General features: G+C 29.4%; 1 protein-coding gene and 1 long non-coding RNA gene across 7 annotated transcripts in view; one reads left to right on the top strand and one right to left on the bottom strand.

The window, feature by feature from the left end:
• The window catches only part of LOC139425698 (uncharacterized), a 105973-nt gene that overhangs the window by 66138 nt on the left and 22515 nt on the right, over positions 1–17320 (bottom strand). Inside the window, exon 1 of one of the 3 annotated variants that reach the window (XR_015428745.1) lies at positions 5407–5529. The exons of 1 other annotated variant lie outside the window; for it this stretch is intronic. This is a non-coding gene — a long non-coding RNA (uncharacterized LOC139425698). Of the gene's footprint in view, positions 1–5122; positions 5257–5406; positions 5530–17320 lie in introns of those variants that run through there. One more of the 3 variants, XR_015428747.1, reaches the window with a different exon arrangement.
• The window catches only part of LOC107439128 (sodium/potassium/calcium exchanger Nckx30C), a 247483-nt gene that overhangs the window by 218508 nt on the left and 11655 nt on the right, over positions 1–17320 (top strand). For all 4 annotated transcript variants that reach the window (XM_016051620.5, XM_071181363.2, XM_043039974.3 and 1 more), the window contains exons 6-7: positions 5293–5466; positions 15971–16090. In XM_016051620.5, the coding sequence (XP_015907106.1) occupies positions 5293–5466; positions 15971–16090 (294 nt within the window). The remainder of the gene's footprint in view (positions 1–5292; positions 5467–15970; positions 16091–17320) is intronic.

The following is a 17320-nucleotide window of genomic DNA, read 5'->3' as shown; positions in this document are numbered from 1 at the left end:
AGTTTTTAAACTGGCTTAAAAAGTTCTCGAGATCTGTTGAAATACGCAAAAAGTAGAATTAACATTAATGAGTCCAAACTATATTGAGCCCATTTTTCCAAAACTGCGTCCACCCCCTTCATTTGGATGGAATGAAATTCAAATGCCTCGAAAAAAGAGGCATGTTTATTCAAAGAAAGTACGTTTTTGTGTCTGATTTCGTAAATTAAAATATAGTCTGCACTGATCAATTATCATACTTGAAGTCACCCCCTGAACCCATTAAGATTGAATCCTAGAAGTGAAGATCCTATCATTAAATCCAAAATTCTTCAGGGTAATAAATTTTTTTTTGCGCATTATATATATTTTTGAATAATTAAACACTCCAGAAAAATTAAACAATTAAAAATTAAAATATTAAACAGTGTACAGAAACAAGGAGAAGTGTAATGCACAAGTTTGATCATTGTGTATTAATGTTATGCGTCATTGTTGATGCGATTCATGCAAAAATAAAAAAAAACCACGAGGAACTAAAATAACGAGCAAAACCGGGATTTTTATTATTCATTAATGAACTCGTTACTAGTAAACATAAATTATTGTTCTAATAGTTCTGTTTTCTGTCAGTTAATTTAAATGAGGCCTATTTCAAGAGCCGAGCCTAAAAGTTTGAGAGCCCAAATTAGTTGGATACGTAATATTTATTTATCTTAAATTTATCAAATAAAAATTTGAGGAACTTAAATTTTAAAAAAAATTCAAATTAAAAAAGTTTATGAGTTTTCTAAGAAAAAACATGATTATCTTATTATTATTTAGTTCTATTTAACTGCTAAGTTTTTGTTACATGAGTTTATATTTTTTATATATCTCTCTTATTATTGTGACAGCATTTTTAAACCAATTACTTAGACAGCTTGGGTCGTAGCATTTATGGTTTAAATGCTACGACCATTATGGTATGGTTTGGGTCATTTAAATTATGGCTCAAATTCCATGTCAAAAAGGAAATGAAAAAGTTGACGCATTAACATCATAAATTAATTTTAAGATAAATTAAAAGAATCTCATGAAGTATTAATAAGAAAGTCGAGATTACGAAAAACATAAAAACCTGTTTGATTACCAGAGGATACTTAGAGGTGGCAAAAGGAATTTTTAAAATACCTTCTATGTGAATTAAAATAAGTTTTGATGTTTTTCCCACCTTCCTCAATTGTGATTCGTCATATTTTGATATTTTTTTCCTTGCTTCAATATCAGTTCAAAACTTCCAATGTACAGCATTTTTATTAAATTTTTGATAGAGATTCTGAAAATATATATTATAGGAAGTGATTACAGAACACCATGTTTGTTGGAATTATTTTTCATAATTTCACAAATAAAATCACATAACTATCGATTTCATATAAAAGCTAATGTGAGACTCAATATAATAAATATAAATTTCATACGTTAACATGAACTGCTGTATGATTCTGAATCAATACGGCGGATGATTACCGAAACAATAAGCAACCTAAAATCATCGAAACAGAAGAATAACATGTTCCGTCAATAAAAATCAGCCCCATAATCCGTTTGTGCATCAAAAACCGTCATAAACATCAATATCAGACATCCATCTATAAGTTATTACTTCAAGTGCTGCGAATACAACCCTTGAAATGGTTCTGTGTTGAAAAAGCACCCACCAAATCTCTATTTATTGCTAATAATATTAAAGAAGCTCGTAAAAGAAGATATGCCATTAAATTCCACGCTTCTTTTAACAGAAGTTTTCTTTGAGAGAAAAATGAAAATAGAAAGTGGCCCTAAAGAATGTAAGTGCTAGCCTAACTTTTATGACGATATTTAATAGAATAATACGCTTATTATTTTTTCAGTTAGATTTTATTATTTGATATGAAAGTAAGGTTTTTTTTTCTTCTAATTTTCGAGGTTTTTTTTTATTAGGTTTTCATTCTAATAATATGGAATACAAGTTTTGGAAATAGGAAAAGAAACAAATAATCAGATTTTTACTAATATTTAGCAAATAAATATATATTTTTTAAAAAATTTATTGTAGTTCTAATAGGTATTTCGAAGTATATTTTTATTTCATTTGAGTTTTTAATTCTTAAAAATGAAGATATAACACTAAAGAGGAGTATAACGGTGATCACGCATAATCTGTGTTGTTGTCAAACTTGTATGAGAATTTGGAGCAAAAAAGAAATTTTTTTAATTTTAAAATTCTTTCATTCGTTTTCCTCTAATCAGATTATAGATTTGACTATGATCTAAATTGTGAAAAACTACCAATCATTGCTTTATTTATTCGTTGATGTACTGTTTGATCAGCTCAGAATAAGTCTTCCAAATTATGTAATTTTGAAAACACTATTGTTCAATATGTGGGGGCGGAGTTAATCGACCATGCCAACCTTCATTTATCAAAAGGTACCTCGTGATAGAATCAAATTAGCATGCTTTATATACTACTGAATGATGTTTAACTTTTTGTAGTGGTAGTTACGCCACAGTACTCCCCCACCAGAATTTTATCTGGGATATAATTCGATGAACAGATCTCACTAGTTGATGTACTTGTGAAAGACCGGGAGAGAGTCTCCGGATTTTTTTAGTGCTGAATGTGAGAGGTGTATTAACATCACAATCGAAGTCGCTCCTGTGTTGCCATTAGCAGTCGAGAGTATGCAGGCGTTGTGTGAATGTTCGAGACGAGACTGAGAAGCAACAGCGCAGGAGGTGAATGATGCATTCACAAATAGCAAGTCAACCGTACAATGTGGACTATCCATCGAAGTAGGCGTAACCGTTAAGAGATTGCGAAGTGGGCGTTACTCGCGTGAGCAAATCACGTTCGAAGGTCACCAATGTGGGGGTGGAGTTACGCCACAGTACTCCCCCACCAGAATTTTATCAGGTAACTTGAAACTCTGCAAAGGACTGTTAGTATGTCTTTGAACCTTCGATTTTTGACAGTCTATGCAAGAACGTGTCCAGTGTGCAATATCTCGGTTTATTGACGGCCAGATAAATCTCTGCTTGATCAGTACTTTAGTGCTATTGATACCTGGGTGTGAAAGGCCATGCAAACTGACAAAAATAATCTTTCGATGATTGACAGGCACGTACGGTCGCACAAGGTCGTTGGACACGTCGCAGTAGAGGAAAACGTTCGGCTGAACTTCCATTTTCTGTAACTGAAGTGATGAAGATGAATTTGTCAATAGGTTCTGTAGTTCCTGGTCATCCTGTTGAGCTTTAGCAATATCTTCCAGATTAGCATTAGCTAGGCAAATATCGTTTATCCTAGACAGGGTATCAGCTACCACATTGTCAGCTCCAGAAACATGCTTAATGTCTGTGGTGTATTGGGAAATGTAGTCGAGTTGTCGTGATTGTCTTGGCGAACATGTATCATGCTTTTTCCGAAAGGCGTATACCAGTGGACGGTGATCTGTGAAGATAGAAAAAGATTTTCCTTCGACTGAATCTCTGAAGTGTCGTATGGCAGAGTAGATGGCTAATAATTCCCTATCGTAGGTACTATACTTCTTTTCAGCTGGAGTTAATTTCCGTGAAAAGAAAGCAATAGGTCGTGAACCATCTGGCGTGTGCGCTTGTAAGACTGCGCCTAAGGAAACTTCTGAAGCATCGACTGTAATGGAGATTGGATGAGCTGAGGGAAAATATGCCAATGTGGCTGAATTGGCGAGGTCACGCTTACACTTTTCGTACGCAGATTAATGTGTTGAGATAAACCATATTACGGTAGGAGACGATCAATACGGAGCAAAGAGACCGTATACATTGCTAAACATTTTGGATTGTGTTCAACGACAATCTTGTTTAAAGTAACTGTGATCTTAATAAAGTGCCTCAACTGAAATAAATATCACAGATTTAAATTAGTTAATAAATTGAGTTAAACCATATTACGATGGGATACGATAAATATGAGCAAAGAGACCGTATACATTGCTAAACATTTTGGATTGTATTCAACAACAATCTTGATTAAAGTAACAGCGATCTTAATAAAGTGCCTCAAATGAAATAAGTATCACAGATTTAAATTAGTTAATAAGTTGAGCTAAACCATATAACGATGGGATACGATAAATATGAGCAAAGAGATCGTATACATTGCTAAACATTTTGGATTGTATTCAGCAACAATCTTGATTAAATTAACTGTGATCGTAATAAAGTGCCTCAAATAAAATAAATATCACAGATTTAAATTAGTTAATAAGTTGAGTTAAACCATATTACGATGGGATACGATAAATATGAGCAAAGAGACCGTATACATTGCTAAACATTTTGGATTGGATTGTACGACAATATTGATCAAAATAATTGTAATCTTAATAAAGTGCTTTAAATCATAATAAAATGCCAGAAAATAACCCTAATTGTATGTTGAGTTAAAAATTATATCCTGCAATTTCATTCTTTTTAATGTTCTTAATTAAATAGCATGTTTGTTTAAATGAAAATCTAAATTTAGTTTATTTATTTCTACGCATAAATTGATCAATATCTACGACCTAATGAAACCTAGACGTACGAATTAACTGCTCTTCAGTAATTTTGCTGAACTTCGGATTAGTTACTTTTATTCAATATATAAAAAATAGTCTGTTGTATTTTGTTTGAAAAATTGCATTTTGTTCTAATTTGTTCACAAAATGTTTTTTCTTACAATGTTTGAACAATTTAAGAAATAAGTTTCGAACAATCTTTGCTGGTGCAATATTTATTCACAAAACTTCAATATTTAGTGTAAAGCAGCTTTTTATTTTTTTAAAAATTTTATTTCATTTTATTTACATTTTAAGAAATTTAGCATTTATCTTTTTTGCAATTGATAAACAACAACATAAATCTAATCTAAGTTGCATATTTCTTCTAAAAATATATGATTTTGTTTTTTCCATTGTAAAAGAATACCAAAGAAAATTTATTAAAATTCATAGTAGAGTGCATACAGAAAAAAAAATTTTCCACTGATTATCTTTGATGATATACTCGTATTGTCTAGTTATTTTAGATGGTTTAAAAAAAAATTATTGAATTTTAATAATTTTTCAAATGTTGTTAGACATAATAAATTTACCACTATCACAGCGAAACTTAGCCCATAAAAATGTTGCTACAATTTTGAACGATATTGTAGTTCAAAATATTGAACAAAGAAGAATCTGTGTTTGTATGAAATAATATATCATTAAATGCTAACTTTTGTTCAAGATAGAAACAAACAATATTGTATGTATGTCTTTCCAGGGAGATCCTCAGGAGATTGTGGCCGCTCTGCAGTCGAAGCCGGAACCGGAAATCGAAGTGGACGAACCACTGGATATCTCCTGGCCGAAGGACAATAGAAAGCGATTTACTTACCTTTTGATGGCTCCCATCATATTTCCCCTTTGGCTAACACTGCCTGATGTTCGAAGAGACGTAAGTCATTTTCATTTCTCTCAAAATCATTTCGCTTTTACGATGACTACTTTACTGCGATCCTTAACCTATTTCAGAAATTTATTGTCAACATAAATGGAGATTCACCGAAACGATAGTCTGGGTTTTAATGAATGGTGTTTATTTCGGAGCATTAAATTTTGGGAATCGAATACTCATCTACAAGTGAATAATCATGTCAGGTGTCCATAAAATGACAAATAATAAGAAAAATCAATTAAAGAAAGATGGAAGGAGATAAGAGTGCGAAGAAACGAGATTTCATTTCCGTCACGTTTCGAAATCAGATACAAAATTTGACGATAGATGGCACTGTTGAGAAAGACTGCAAATCAATGTTTTCCACTTAGCTAATTGCAAAAATAACGTAATGCAGTCTGGAGACATTCTTTTTTTAAAATCTTCGGTTATTTGATGAAGCATCCGGCGCAATTTTAAGATACATTTCGTTGTTTTAATTTTATAGATTTTTCACAACGAACATCTTCTAATACGAGTGCTTTTTGAGAAATTATTTAGAGCAATAGATATTCTGTAATTTAACATTTGAGCCATATATGAAATTTCAGCATTTTATAGAACACATAGAATACTTAGGCATTTCATAAAATACTGCCAGCAAAGTAAGAAAGGATTATTAATTTTATACATTTCCGATTCTTTCAATGAAACGCCAAATGACAAACCGGCAAAGTATATTATACATCAGACATTCTATAAAATGCATAGATAATCTATATAAAGCCAGTGTATCGTACATTTCTGTTTAGGAGTAATAGGCATTTTAATAACAATTTTTTTAAAGTAGCATTTTTATTCGTGAGAAATGAACGTATTTTAAATAATAGTCTTGTCATGAGTGTATATACATTCTCATTGAGCTAAAGTAATAAAAATGTTTATTTAATGAAACTTTTAAAAAATTCTTGAATCATATATTTTTTATTTTGTTTAATTGCTCCTTCATCTGCGACTATTACACTGTGAAACATTTTAATTTTTGGCATGAAATTTTTAAGAGATCGTAAATACTTTCGTATCTCTGATTTTAAATCTACAATTGGTTTCTCTCTCCATGCTACAGTTTTTTAACGGAATTTTTAGCCTATTTTTTGTTGAAACATACAAGTTTAAAAACGTTATAAATAACAGAGAGACACGTAAATGTTGTGACAAACTTCTGGAAGAGTTAGGTCAGGCAAACTGGATTAAAATTGCATAGCAGCCCATACCCGGAAATGTCGTCATACGCCACTAAGGGTGCTTTACCTATTATGAGCTGTTTCTTCGTGAATTTCTGAGCTGGTCATAATAGAGAAGCACACCTATCCACATACGACAATATATCAAGGCATGGAAACATTGTCTCACCTGTGCAATTTCAATCTCATGTTGTGTCCTAACTTCCCTAAAAGTTTGCCGCAACACTAACTTGACCCCTTGTTATATATGACGTTTTAAAACTTGTATATTTCAACAACAAAAAACAGATTTAAAATGTTATTTTAAAAATATACGTAGCTTTATGAGGAAGACTTATTTCAGATTTGAAATCCCCACACCACATTGAATCGGGCAAGATCAAGCATTTGTATAAATACAACAAAAAATTTGTTCCCCCGTGTAATTAAAAATTACCATCTAAATTTCTAAAACAATAAAGAAAATCCTCTAGAACATCATAGAATCATTTCATATTTACTACTGAGCTGCAATGAAACGATTAGGATTACTAATGATCCCAGTTCTGATCCACCACTACATTACGTATAAAACATCATAGAATCATTTCATATTTACTACTGAGTTGCAATGAAACGATTTGGATTACTAATGATTCCAGTTCTGCTCCACCACTACATTACGTATAAAACAACACAGAATCATTTCATATTTACTACTGAGCTGCAATGAAACGATTTGGATTACTAATGATCTCTGTTCTGCTCCACCACTACATTATGTATAAAATATCATAGAATTACTTCATATTTACTTCTGAGCTGCAATGAAACGATTTGGATTACTAATGATCCCAGTTCTGCTCCAGCACTACATTACGTATGAAATATCATAGAATCATTTCATATTTACTACTGAGCTGCAATGAAACGATTTGGATTACTAATAATCCCAGTTCTACTCCACCACTACATTACGTATGAAATATCATAGAATCATTTCATATTTACTACTGAGCTGCAATGAAACGATTTGGATTACTAATGATCCCAGCTCTGCTCCACCCCTACATCAAGTATCGCAATGTATTCTATCCTGATTTTCTTCCCCTGGTCACCACCGTTCTTACAAATATCAAGTTTTCCTTCGTTGTTTTCATTTATTAATGTTTTCCTTAAATCCCGCGTAGACCTGACTATCACGTTTTGGAAACTCAAACATGCCGACCTCAGACACGTCAAATATGTCGATATGTCGAGTGGAACATATCCCATTGTTCCATTTCAACAATGAAGTGACGGCAGTTTGTATATTTTTTGTATACTAAGTTGTAAGGTGACATATTACATCACAAAAATATGTCTAAAAATGTGACATGTTGTATTTTTAGAAGCCTGAAAATGTTTTGGAACCATAACTATAGATTATTAAAAGCTGATAAGAAAATGCTCATTAATATTGACCTCTCATAGGATATCTTCCATGAACCCAGAGCCACATTTCTTTTCTTTAGTTTTTTTTGTGACAGACTTATTTAACTCTATTTAATTTATACGTACGTACTTAGAGTATGTAACATCAATACCATTTGAGGCACTGAAGTCTGTTCTGGTTCTTGTACCATTATATGTTCCACATTCGGTTCAATTTATATATTTCCATGAAATGTTTTATTTCTTTTTATGTTAAAATGTGTTAGATGTATAAATGTATTAATAATATCTTAATTAATAGTACAGTACTGCTTATCAGTATTGTAAAGATACACAACAAACACAAGATTAAAAAAAGAAAATTTTTCTTCTTCACCACAACGCTTCCCTAATCTCAGTATTGGTTAGGAGGAGAGGAGGGTGCAAGCCTGTTTATAGAACCTCTGCTGTTGTGCTCTGAAATGGTGTTTTCTCCTTTATACACAGGGACCGCAACTAACCTTGGGAGACTGGTTTACGTTATGTCTATGGAAGCTAGACTCTTTCCCCAATGTATATTCTTCGCTTCCGATAAACGCACGTTCAAATGTGAGACTTTCTAATATATATATATATATATATATATATATATATATATATATATATATATATATATATATATATATATATATATATATATATATATATATATATATATATATATATATATATATATATATATATATATATATATATATATATATATATATATATATATATATATATATATATGACTCAAGATGAATTTATATTAGTATAAAGTTTATAAGTATATATATACTAACATAAATTCGTATAAGTATATAAAGTTTATAAGTATAAAGATTTGAATTGATAACTTAAAAGATTTAAAGTCTAATATCTTTTAAGTTATCAATTCAAATCTTTCGCAAATTCTGACGTTAATTACCTCGGGCAATATATATGAGAATAGATTTTCGCAACTTCATGTTTAACTGCATAACAGTGAGAAACGTATTTAGCTTAATATATTGAAGACATTTATTGCATAAAAACTAAAAATATTACCTCAAAAAACAAATGGTATTCTCCAATTTGCATATGCTTGTCATGCAAAGGCACTTCCTTTCACAGATTTCCATAATTCTTGTGCGACATTAGGATTTAAAGCTGGGTTCATATTTAAACAGTTTTGACACAAGAATTGTTTTCACCCTTCACTTTATCGAATAAGAATGAGATTTTAAATCAATACTTTGTGTTGTGAAGAAACTTGGCCTTGGTAGGAAATATTTTTATTGATTTATTTTATAACTGGCGTTCAACAGTGGGCCCAATTCGGAGTTCATATATTCAACTCCGTTGCCTTATAATTTTGAACCCAACTCAGAAAACAAAGGAACTTTTGAACCAAGCATAGGGGCAAACTATTCTTCGTGGAGGACTTTTTAATGAAACTAATCTGAATTTTCATTGCATGGAGAGATAAAACACGAAGACCTCCCACGGTTATCCTAACGGCAAGGGGACTCTAACCCATTATCGGTCTACCACTGAGGATATTTTACGTTAGCACTGTGGTCGGTGCGAGCCGACTGCGAAATTCATATCAACCAGCCATACCTGGGATCGAACCCGGTTCACCTCATTGAATGGTGAGTGTTCTATCCCTTAAGCCACCACTGCTCTACTTCTACCCTTATTTTATTTTATAACCATGGTTGAACAGCCGGCCCAATTTTTTAGGTTTACGACTGCTAATGTTCAACTTCGTAGCCTTGCAATTTTGAAGTCAATCCAGAAAACAAGAAAACCTGAATCAGATATTGGCAGAAATTTGCCTTTGTAGTAAACTTTTTAATGGAACTAACCCGCATTTGCGTTACATAGAGGGGAAAACCAAGAAAATCTCCCACACTTAGCCTGATGGCAAGGGGATTATAGGCCATGAGCAATCTACCACTGATGATTTTTAACGTCAGCAATGCGGTAGGCGTGAACCGGGAGCAAAATGCATATCAACCAACCACTTCTGGAATTCGAACCTGAATTACCTATTTTGGGAAGCAGATGGCCTAACCCCTGTTTCTACTCCAACTCCCTATTATAGAATACTTTAGAAATATCATGCATTATTGTATTAGACATTTGTTGACTCTACTCCCAAGCTAAAATACGGTCAAATTAAAAAGGTATGCTCCTGCTTCAATCGTTCACCAACCCCCAGTATTGCTTTATTGCATTATTGCATATTGCAATCGCTTTTGTTTCTTGACGACGAACCGATTGTTACATCTGAATTAAAATTTATTCATTTAAAAAAATCCCAAAACTTTTTATTTCAATAATACAAATTTCATTTCACAGATTTAGTTTCCGATTCTTTATTGATAAAAATTAAATTTCATCACAATTACACACAGAGAAAAACAAATTCTAGTAAAATAAATGTACTGTACTGTAAGGCATTTCTGATAAAATAAAATAAAATTGTTAATAACTCCAAAATATATCGCATTTCAGCCATTAATTTATTAATTTTTCCGTTTCTAATGTAACGGTTTACCGGAAGTTCTGGTTATCAAAATTATTGCTCTTATTACCAAACATTTAGTTAAAAATAAATAAAAAAGTAAATAAAATATCTGAAACGTAAATGTAACTAAATAAATGGTTTTACATCATGCCTTAAGGTATCGTAATTAAATAACCAAATTAATTTTATCCAAGATTATTAAGACCCTAATTTAATTGTATTGGTTATCAAAATTATAAAATCATAACCAAAGCACTTCGGTTAAAATTACCGAGCTCTTTGGTATTCCCATAAAGACTGACCTACGCTTAGTTTAAGCATATTCTGGTAGTTTTGTTCACACTTTTTTTTCTCAGTACATATTCATGCACAAACTTGCTTTTTAAATTTGAATTTATTTTTTGAATATGATAAAAACTCGTTTACGTTAACATTTAACGTTAATTAACGTTTAACGGTAATTAAACTCGTTTAAGAGATTGCATAGAAATAATGCGAAACATTAAACATCAATATTGCTTTTAAATTTTGAGCAATAATTTTGAGTTTATTATTTTAATTTGTTTCGTGGACTGAGCACGAATTTACATGAATTTAGTATAAAAGTAAATGTAATTTGATTATCGTTCAACATCTGTAAATTTAATATTTACATAAATTTAAGTGAAATACTTTAATAGTTTTTATTAAGTTTATAATGATAATATCTGGATCTTCATGGAAAATGTTATCTATAATGATAATATCTTTGTGTATTAATAAATCGTTCTATACATTGAAAATGCAAAATAATAATAATAATAAGTAAATAATTAAAATAGAAAATAAATAAATGCGACGACACTTATTTTTTTATAAAAAAAAAAGTTTAAAACGTTATCATCATTTTATTTAAACTACTTAATCATTATGTTTTTAAAATAATGCTATAAAATTTTAAAAAATGCAGTCATACTATAAGAATTATCATGAGATTTAATATTATAATCGTGATTGAAGTACTTGATACTTGTTTGTTATTTTAGTTCAACTATTTATATTTCCCGTCTATCTATATTATATAAAACGCTAATACGTATGTATCAATAAAACCGATGATATTTCTTTTCTCGCGTTGGCAACAGTTTTCATTTATAAAACGCTAATACGTATGTATCAATAAAACCGATGATATTTCTTTTCTCGCGTTGGCAACAGTTTTCATTTTTAATTGATGGGCTTCGGCGCGCAAGAGCACGTAGTGAGCATCATATGTTTAATCTATATTATATAAAACGCTAATACGTTTTAATTGATAGGCTTCGGTGCGCAAGAGCACGTAATGAGCATCATATGTCTAATCGGGTGAATTCTCACCGAATTATCAAAAAAATGCTCACAAAATAATCTTCATCGAAGCCGATGCTTTACATCCGGCTTTCAGTACTATTTCATATTGTTTTACAACACATGGTTTTAGCCCTCTGGTGGGAAAGACTTTAAAACAAAACTTACAACAGTTACTTTTTGCAACAACTGAAATTTAGAATAGTGTGATTAAGAAAATATGCGAACTGTTTGCAATTTCAAATTTATATTGAAATGCACTGGTTTAGAATTTTCTACAGCGAAAAGTTTTCGGAACTTCAGTGTTCAAAAAATATACAAAAGCTTGACGTTAAGAACGTATCCAATGAGCGAGCAAAGCGAGCATCGGATTGCGAAGCAATCCGAAATGAACTGCAAGAGCAGTTCCGGGGGTTGGCGAGCGCAAGCGAGCAGGGGGTGAAGCCTCCTAGTCAATTAAGTAAAATTATTAAATCTGAGTGTTTTGGTAGTTCCACGACAAAAATTATTTCTAAAAAGTAAGGTCTAAGGAAATTTAATTTAGCAGCAATTCGTAAAATGTGTGAAGAATAACTGTGTCTTTTCAATAAAAATAATTAAAAAGTAACATACAATTTAAGTAAATTGATATATTTTTAATTAATCCTAACTTATTTATGATATCCGTATGATGATTATTTAGCAGATAAAAGAGTTTTTTATTTTTTTTATTTTAAACATTGTTATAAAGTGTACTATTTAATTCTATCCGTTTGCGAACAGATTAAAAGTCAATAACAGTGGGGAAACCTTAAAAGATATTCGGAAAAGAAAGAGGAAATTATCATTTCCGTGTTTGCTTAGATTTTAATGGTTAGTTAAAGGAAATGAGCAGGTTTTCTGATCTTTGGTAATTCAATGAAAAATCATGAAATACAACCTGATTTAATTTTACAGGATATTTTTTGTTTTACCGATGTCGAATAATCTATTTGATGAACTAAGATTGAATTACCTGTGTTTCGTTTAAAAAACGGAATATTATGAGAAAAAATCTAGATAAAACGAAACCTTTACGTTCTTTTTTAAACTAATAAAGTGTTTTATGGTTTATGTGTTGAACTTTTCATTTTTCACTATTTGTTGAAACATAGATATTATGAAATATTTAACAAAAATTATAGCTGAAAAGACTTTTGAAAATGCTAAAATATTGAGTGTCACATTTTTAAAGATTTGAGGATGTTATAGGATAGAATAAAAAATAATTGTGAAATGTTAATCTGAGGTATCAACTGTCCCAAAAAGGACAATTTTATGTCAATTTTAAAAAACATATGGAAGAAAAAATGTATGGCCAGTTTTAGAAACTAAAACAATTTACTTTTCCTACGATTCCAAATTAATTGTAAGGTATATCAGCAGATGACTCTAATCATTGAGTAAAACTATGAAATGAGGAATTCAGCGTTATTTCTATCTTCAACAGCAACGTGACCTTCTCTGAAAATTAAATTAACAATGCTCTTGTAAATATTTCAATTGAAATGGTTTAGCATGCAATTAGAAAACATGTTTTAAAATATTTCTTGTCAACTGCGCCATCTCTGGAGTAATTTTATAACTAACTTTGAAATTGGATAAGAGACTCTTTTTAGTTTCATAAAAAAATATCGCAAACTATACATTTCTATCTCCTTTCTTTTTTCCTAGAAATACATTCTAAGAGCGAAATTGGGCAGAAATACAAAATCGTTCATTTTATAAATAAAGCCTCAATAATTTCTTAACTATTAGTCATCACGACTTGAGTTTGACCTCATACAATTCAGCATAAAAATATACATCAGAAACAATAACTCACTTGTTCATAAAGCAATAGTTTTTGAAAAAAATTGTTATTTGAGTCCTACCTTCTCAATGGTCAATTGGTAAATTTTAGTAGGGATTTTTGTTAAAAAAATTTTTAACAAATTAAACATAGGGTGATCATTGAAGAAAAAATTCGATATTATGTGCAAAGAATCAATTTTCATTTGTTGTTGAAACTTAAAGCGTGCAAATTGTATAATAAAAAATTTTAATAAGCAAAGAACTAAAGCGATAGATCATAGATCTTTTCACAGATACTCATTAATAAAGGGCAATTTTTGTTATATTTTAAACGTGTTTTTTTAATGTCTCTGATTCATGATTATTTTAGTCTTTGGTAATTCCCCCTGTCGCTTTAATCGTGGCATCGATTCAATGTATTTTTTATTTAATATTTAAATGTATAGAAAATTAGTTCAATGGAAAATCATCTATTGTTATTTTCGTTAATTTTCTTGAGCAGAATTATGCTTAACGAAAATTGTTAAGCCATCACGTCATAATTGAAATTTTCATCCAAAAAATTGTGTTATTATAAATACTGTTATATATCCAAACACTAATGTATATTCCAAGATACTGTGACGAAATTCTAAAACAAACATGCTAGGTCTATTATAAAATTAAAGACAATCTCTATCCTACAAGAATAATTCATGACTTATTTTCTAGAGAATGTCGATGAAAACTTAAAATTAAAGGAAGGGGGAAAAATTTAAATTAAAACTCTTTTTTCTTCAATATATTTTCATATATATTCAGTATATTTTTATTTATACAATCCTAGTTGTATATTTATAAGAGTAGAAAATTAGTGTAAACGAAAGTACTCCATCTTTATTTACTTTATTTTTTCTAAACAGAAATATGTTTAACAAAACTTTTTTAACCATTACCGATGTAATTGGAAATTTTATCCGAACTCTGTTATTATTATAAACATTGTTATATATCCAAACGCTATTGTATATTGTAAAACACTGTTATGAAACTCTTGAACAAACATTATAGGTCTGAAATAAAATTAAAGACATTACTACTCTATTAGAAAAATTCATGACTTTTGAAAGAATTATTTTCTAGGGAACATCAATAAAAACTTGTAGAAAATAATCAATTTTCAAATTCTTTTCGGTCAATATATCTTTATTTATACAGTCTTCATTTAATATTTATTTGTGTAGAAAATTAGGGTAAGGGAAAATCTTTTAATTATATTAACTTTGTTTTTCCAAAACCGAATTAGGCTTAACTTTCTTGCAGCATTACCGACGTAATTGTATCTTTTATCTAAACATTATTGTTATTATTATAAACACTGTTATAAATCCAAACATATATCGTGTATATATTGTATATCGTGAAACGCTGTTATTAAATGTTCTGTAACATTCTCGGTCTGTTATAACAGTAAAGATATTCTCTGCGCTATAAGAATAATTCAGGACTTCTGAAAGAATTATTTTCCAACGAACTTAAATGAAAACTTGAAATTTAAAAAGAGAAAATATTCAATTCTTCTTATTCAATATATTTTTATATATATTCAATGTGTTTTTATATATTTAATATATTTTTATGTACATTTAATATTTAATACATTTTTATATGTATTAAATATATTTTTTTATATTTAATGTATTTTATATAATACACTTAATATACTTTTATATATATTCAATATATTTTTATATGTAGTCAATATGTTTTTATATATAGTCAATATATTTCTATTTATACAGTTCTTATTTTATATTTGTATGAGTAGAAAAATAATAAAAATTCTCTATCATTGCTTTATTTAATTTTCCTGAACAGAATTATATTTAACAGACCTTTTTAATTCATCACCTATATAGCTTTACTGGAAATTTTATCCAGACACTGTTATTATTATAAACACTATTATATAACACACTGTTATATATCCAAACGCTGTTGTATAGTGTAAAATACAGTTATGAACAAGCATAATGAAATGAAAAATATTCCTACCCAATAAAAATAATTCATGACTTTTAAAAGAATTATTTTCTAGCGAATGTCAATGAAAACTTGAAATTCAGGGAGAGAGAAAAAGCCAATTATTAAATTTGTTTTAATCATACAATTTGTTACATTTTAGTTAAAATGTTTATAATTAAATTTCTTCCAGGAGAAAAAGAAATGGTTCTTCATCACCTTCATCGGAAGCATAGTTTGGATAGCCATTTTTTCCTACCTGATGGTGTGGTGGGCGACTGTTGTCGGGCAGACCATTGGAATTCCAAATGAGGTAATGTATTATCTTCTGTGGTTGGATTCTTTCTTCAAGGAATAAACTCTCTCTCTCTCTCTCTCTCTCTGGTTATAAGCCGGATTAACCAGTATGAGATTTTTCATTTATCACGTACCTTTCTTTATTATCCCAGAGCAATCCTCTCGAAATTGGTCTGGACGTGACAAAAAAAAAAATCCAATCGAACAAATACCGAATCAGAGTATTAGATTTCTGGAGGAAGGGAAAAAGTATGTTAATTCATTGAGGAAATACTGTTCACATTTATTGTTGTATTTTAGCATCAGGAAATGGAACGCTATCTATTGTTTAGGGAAGAAGTGTATAAATTTTTTTTAAACTTGCGAACAAACTAAAAATGCTTTTTTGTGTTTCATTACAAGTATGTTTTATTCTAAAGCAACGACAATTTATGTACTTAATGCCTTGTTGACGTTTATTTTTTGTTGCTTTAGTCACAAAATATTACCTTTTCGTTTGTTGCTGTATTTAATTCATCTAATTTTTGTAACAGTTACAAAATAAATACATATAACTAAATAATTACATAACTAAAATAAAAATATAATGAAATAGCAATACAATACAATACAATACGATATAATATAATATAATATAATATAATATAATATAATATAATATAATACAATATAATATAATATAATATAATATAATATAATATAATATAATATAATATAATATAATATAATATAATATAATATAATATAATATAATATAATATAATATAATATAATATAATATAATATTATAATAATATAAGAAATAATAATAAAATAATATAAGAAATAATATTAAAATAATATAATAAAATAATAATAAAATAATATAATAAAATAATAATAAAATAATATAATAAAATAATGAAATTCAAACTAAAACTTAATGGTCATACAGTGAAACTTTTTGAAAAACAATTAGCGCAAGGATGAAAAAATAATTAACACTTAAGTGGTAAAGTATATAAATATTTTCTGAAGTGAAAAAAAAAAACTCAAAACTTTTGTCGAAATTCTACAAAAAAGGATTAATCAGATAGGAGAAGCAGAAAACAAATAGCATTAAAAGGAAAAAGAAGGAAAATTACAGGAAATATAATGAATAAACAACGCATTATAGCCAAGCCCGCTTCCATACTATTCTGGATATTTATAACGCTATACCAGTGCGTCGACTAAAATGAGCCAAAAATATTTATTTATTTATGGA

This window comes from Parasteatoda tepidariorum, chromosome 8 (genome assembly GCF_982258835.1).
Source record: "Parasteatoda tepidariorum strain Cologne lab strain chromosome 8, Ptep-v5.0, whole genome shotgun sequence".
Classification (NCBI taxonomy): Eukaryota; Metazoa; Arthropoda; class Arachnida; order Araneae; family Theridiidae; genus Parasteatoda; species Parasteatoda tepidariorum.
The sequence above is the reverse complement of the archived record's forward strand: the minus strand, read 5'-3'. Positions and strand labels throughout refer to the sequence as shown.